Genomic DNA, 5766 nt, shown 5'->3' on the forward strand with positions numbered 1-5766 from the left:
AGCCCTGCTGCTAGGAGCAGCAGCATACCTAGCTGGTCCAGGTGTCCTGGTTCTCCCCCGACCTCTGGTTCTCCCCCGTACCCTTCCTGATCCCTACCCCCGTAGCCTCGTGGTCTCCCCCGTAGCCTCCTCTCCACCGGGTAGGCCTGCTCGGTACCCTCCACAAATGTTACCAGATTTCATTGTGCCTTTTTAAACCAGTAAGTCATTGAAACATTATTCTCTTACCAATAATGACTGTCAGATACAAAACGTATTGAAAAAAACAATACAAATAATTACCGATAAAAATGGTTTCTTACAGTCTTTGTGTTGTTTTGTTTAATTAGTCTCCTCACTGCTGTCAACGGTTAGTCAAGTCATTTCCAATGCCACGTTACATTTGTAGAATTCCAAATGCCAAGGTTTGGTTCAATTCCCATGGAGACCAGTTATAAAACCTAAAATGTAATAGCCATACTATGTTATATAACCTAACAGTAATTAATATAACATTATGTTTATTTCACTTTTGTTGATATATCTATTTCACTTGCGTTGCCAATGTAAACATTGTTTCCATGGCAATGAAGCACTTGAATTTGAATTACTTACATTCCTCTCAATTTCAATGTTGTAGGTAATTCAAGAAATTCAATTCCCAATTCATATTATACCATCCAATTGTTGAAATAAAATTTCAAAAATTACATTGAGCTGAGAGAAACATTTTCAGACAGTTCTACACATCTTTGCATTTGTGCTGAGAGAAATTGGTAGTTTTAAAGCTACATCCTGTATTCTATGCATTTTCCCAGGCTCAAATGCTTGTGCTCGTGCTCAAACACATAACAAAATCAAATGTCCTGGGAATGCCCATTTGTTGATTTTTTTTTCAGATCTCACCTGACTCGTCTGATTTTATTTGATTGTTATTGCAACAGATATATTATCTATCTGTTTTGGTCATTGACGTTGCCATAAACCTGTTTACTCCATCCGAAAATCATCACTTATCGGCCCGCCTAAAGATTTTTATGTAGAAAAAAAAACTGTAACTTTCCTCAAATGGCCTGTAATTTTCTACCATATTAAAGGGATACGATCAGACTTGGAAATGCAACATTATCTACTTGCCCCAGAGTTGTATGAACAGAACAGCTAGCTGGCTAACTGTTCCTGTAATATTCCGGTTAAATTGACGCTATGCTATTAGCATTGGCCCGTAGGCTACCCTCTAACTTCTTTGGTGCAGTAGCCCTAGCGGTTAGAGCTTGGACTCGTAACAAGTTGCAAAGCTCCCTCCCCGAGCTGACAGGTACAAATATTGTCGTTCTGCCTCATGAAAGACAGTAACCCACTGTTCCTGGGCCTTCTTGAAAGTAGCATTTTCTAAACTGACTTGCACTAGTTAATATAAAGGTTAAACACTGATGCAGAGAATAAAAAACATGTATCCACAAAATTATTTCCTGTGCAGCTCCATTATCCACCAAATATTTTCTAAAAACTTAACTGCCAACATCTCCGGACCCCCTGCGGGACCACGGCCCAGTTTGAAACCCTTGGGTCATCTACTACTAGTTACCAGACAGACCTCTATACCCGACATAACTAATACTAGATTAAAGACTTTTAAAAACAAAATCATTAAACGGAAAATCTACAAACCATTTCGTTTTTTTACAAATTCCAATTCAATCAAAATCAACAGTCTAATTCAATTCCAAACTTTAAAGATTTTAAAATAAAAAAGTGGATCCATCAAATGCTCCCACTTCATGAATTCAATAAATAATGTTTCTAATAATCCTGACTGTCTGCGTAGGGTAGATCCCCTGAGGCGCGAAAGTCCTGCTGGGAGCCCATAGCGACTCAGAGCCCTGGCTGCAGCCATGTACTGGACCGGCTCTTTGGGCTGCGGGGCAAAACTGCTGGGGGGTCCAGGGGACTGGTGCTTGGGCCGGCTGTGCAGACCTCACCTGAAAAGAAGAATATTACTAGAGTTTCCATGTTCCTTTTTCCCAACCTCTTGAGAGACTCCGACTGAACTCTTAGACTCTCCCTGCATTGAACAGAGCCAAGGAATAAAATAGCAGTGTATCTCCAGGTGTTTCCTGGTTCTCCCCCGTACCCTCCTGGTTCTCCCCCGTACCCTCCTGGTCCAGGGTAGGCCTGCTCTGGGTACCCTGCCACAAACGCCATGTACATGTTCACAATGTGTTGACAAATACAGTATTTACACCGATAACATATGACATTTTTAGCACAAATTTAATTGTAACAATAAAAATGGATTCTACTTGTCTTCGTTTTCACAAACACCAGAAAAAACTTGTTTTGGTACATTTGACTAGTTTCTAAATACATTTAAAATGTATTGGAAACAGGTTGTCAAGTAATTGTAGATAACATGGTAGAAGTGCAAATGGACAGTGTGTGTTAATGTTGAGTGAAAAAGTCAGGTAGATTAGACACCTTGTGGTGCAGAGCCTGGCTGAGGGGCGAAGCCTGGCTGAGGGGCGAAGCCTGGCTGAGGGGCGAAGCCTGGCTGAGGAGGCCCGTAGGCCAAGTCAGGGCCTCGTGGCTGAGCAGACATGTACTGGACCTGTGAAGAGATGTGCTCAAATGGTTAACACTCCCAGCTCTAACACATCTCCTTCCCCATCGAAGACCCTTCCTCTCTTCCCTACTTTGTCTCCTCCCATTCTATGTCCCGATCTGTTTCCTAGCTGTCTATAATAAAGCATAAACATCAACAAACACAAACAAGGAGTGGAATTCCCCTGTTTTTAACGTAACAAGAAGAAGAAGAAGAAGAACACCAAGAAGGCGTGGCCTGGACCTGAGCTGGGCTCCGGATAGGCTGCTGGGCAAACTGCTGTGGGGGTCCTGGGGACTGGTGCTGGGGCCCGGGTTGGGCAGACCTCACCTGGGGAGAAGAAGATGATGACTTGATTGTCAGTGGTCACAGAGGCACTGGTTCTGTCTCAAATAGCAACCTATTCCACATATGGCTCTGGTGAAAAGTTGTGTACTACAAAGGGAATAGGGCCCTGGTGAAAAGTTGTGTACTACAAAGGGAATAGGGCCCTGGTGAAAAGTTGTGTACTAAACTGGAAGTTATGGGTACTGCCTAGCGTTAGCACAATGATGTAAGTCTATGGGTATCTGCTAGCGTTAGCACAAAGATGGAAGTGCTAGATGTAGTTAGAGGTAGTTTTCACCCAGCAATGCTACTTCTTCTTACATTTACATTTAAATCAATTAGGCAGACGACCTCTTTATCCAGAGCGCTACAAATGGACAAGTATCATACATATTCATTCCTGGTCCCCCCGTGGGAAATGAACCCACAACCCTGGCGTTGCAAGCGCCTGCTCTACAACTGAGCCCACACGTGTGTACTGTTCTTACTGGACATCAGAAGAAATACAAATGGTATCCATAAGTCATGTGGACTCCTACTAGTGAAAGGTCATGTTAACAATATCAACTGCTAAATTGTAATCACTGTGAAAATGCTCATATTGACATGTTTGTTTTAGCTAAGGGATAGAGACATGGTAATGTAATAAAGAAACTCACTCCAGGCATGAGCCAGACACCGTGGACAGCTCCGTCCTCCTGATTGGATCAGAGCCTTGATGTCTTCCAGGCTTGGTCCACGGTCCCAGGCTGGCACAGGGACAGCGGAAAAATGTGTTAATTTACAATTCAACCTTTAACAAAACATGGGACAATATCCACGTTTAAATATATCGTTTGCCTATGAGAACTGAACGTCAGAATTTTATTTGACCATTAGCGATCATTATCAATCTGAGTGCACGTGACCTTGATTCTAGTCTGCTCTGTTGAGGACGAGCTCAGGTGTGTTTTTTTCTGTATATGTAACAATCGGGAAAGTAAGAATGAATTCCTATGACAAGAACGCATCATAACGGAGGGAAATAGATATCTATATTTTGAAAGTTAATATGCTTTGAATTATTGCTGACAAGCAAAATATTATTTGGGACTAATGTCACAATGGACTAATGATACAAATACCAAAAATAGACAGTTTTTCCTTTAATACTTTTGAGGTTTGTTTTGTTTGCAAAACTAATTTTGGTTTCCAAACTAACAGAAGTTCTTCTTGATATTAAATGGCACAAGAAAGCGAAAGTGTGAGTTTTCACATGTGGGAAAGTTATTAAACATGTGAACCAAAATTTCTGCATGGGTCTTAAAGTGTGCACTAATTAGGGAATAGGGTGGCCAGCCCTGGTCAATGGTAGTGCCCTATTGAGGAATAGGGTGGCCAGCCCTGTCAAAGCGTAGTGACATCTATTATCAGCGGACATGAGGTGCCAGCCGTGGTCAAAGAGTAGCACTATTAGGGAATAGGTGCCTAGCCTATCAAAGGTAGCCAGTATATAGAAGATAGGGTGCGCAGCCCTGTCAGACGGTAGTGCACTATATAGGAAATAGGGTGCCAGCCTGGTCAGAGGTAAGTGCACTATAAGGAAATAGGGTGCCAGCCTGGTCAAAGGTAGTGCACTATTAAGGAATAGGGTGCCAGCCAGGTCAAAAGGTAGTGCACTATTAGGGAATAGGGTGCCAGCCCAGGTCACAGGTAGCGCACTAATTAGGAAATAGGGTGCAGCCTGGTCAAAGAGTAGTTGTTACTATTTAGGGAATAGAGTGCCAGCCTGGTCAGAGGTAGTGCCACTAATTAGGGAATAGGGTTGCAGCCCTGGTCAAAGGTAGCGCATTATAAAATCAGTAGGGTGCGCACACATGATTGGAACACTGCGCGCATATTCATTCTATATGCTCACTATGCATAGAGCGAGGCCGTCGGTATTTATATATATATCTAGTATCCGCTTGACTTTTCCACTGTGTTAGTTACGTATTCTCTAAAAGTGGATAAATAGTTTTTGCTCCACTAAGATAGTCGCATTATGATCATCATAGCAGGGTAAAATCGAACATCATATGCAGACCGGTAATATTCGCTCTTTGTGAGCACCTTTGGCAGCGATTACGCTGAGTTCTTAAAAAAAATATTATATCTTTTTCTAGGCAAAGAGTTAGTCAATTCCTATTTTTCCAAATGGGGGCTAGGAACAGTGGGTTAACTGCCTGTATCAGGGGAGAACAACAAGATTTGTACTTTGTCAAGCTCAGGGATTGATCTTTGCAACCTTTTCGTGTACTAAGTCAACGCCTCTAACACCACTAGGCTACGCTGTCGCCGAATGACATTACAAGCAAACTGTATTTGGGGCTTCTCGCATTTTATCTACGATCCCTTATCTCTTGTTAGCTTGCTGGCAACTAGTTATTTCAGGTCTCTCCAGAGATGTCCATCGGGACCAAGTCCGGGCTCCACTGGGCAATCAAGCACATTCAGAGAACTTGTTCCGCAGCCATCCTGCTTTGTCTTGGCTGTGTGCTTAAGGCAATGTCCTCGTTGGCGGTGACCTTCTCCCAGTCTGCGGTCTTGAGGCGCTCTGAAGGTGTTCATCACGGATCTCTCTGTACTTTGCCATTAGGGGAATTGTGTATAGATTTCGATGAGGATAAATATATATTTAAACCAAATTTTAGAAATAAGGCTGTGAAACGTAAAAATAAAATAAAAAATGAAAAGAGAAGGTGTCTGTATACTCTCTGTATACACTGTAAATAGTCTCCAGATTAATGGTGGTTAAGTTTGGCGATTGTCTTCGTTGGCCCTGGCGGCTGGTTGAATCATATTTATTTACTGTAGGAGTGGAGCAGAACACAGCGGTT

The 5766-nt window shown here is 42.4% G+C and overlaps 1 protein-coding gene across 1 annotated transcript in view; it reads right to left on the bottom strand.

Annotated features, from left to right (window-relative positions):
* Window positions 1-1854: 1854 nt before the first annotated feature.
* The window catches only part of LOC112076569 (lipoma-preferred partner homolog), a gene marked incomplete at its 5' end in the record, with an annotated part of 17361 nt that continues 13449 nt past the window's right edge, over window positions 1855-5766 (bottom strand). Inside the window, 3 exons of the mRNA XM_070441375.1 lie at window positions 1855-2168; window positions 2458-2587; window positions 2825-2911. Of these exons, the coding sequence (XP_070297476.1) occupies window positions 1855-2168; window positions 2458-2587; window positions 2825-2911 (531 nt within the window). The remainder of the gene's footprint in view (window positions 2169-2457; window positions 2588-2824; window positions 2912-5766) is intronic.

Source organism: Salvelinus sp. IW2-2015, unplaced genomic scaffold (assembly GCF_002910315.2).
Source record: "Salvelinus sp. IW2-2015 unplaced genomic scaffold, ASM291031v2 Un_scaffold3845, whole genome shotgun sequence".
Taxonomy (NCBI): domain Eukaryota; kingdom Metazoa; phylum Chordata; class Actinopteri; order Salmoniformes; family Salmonidae; genus Salvelinus; species Salvelinus sp. IW2-2015.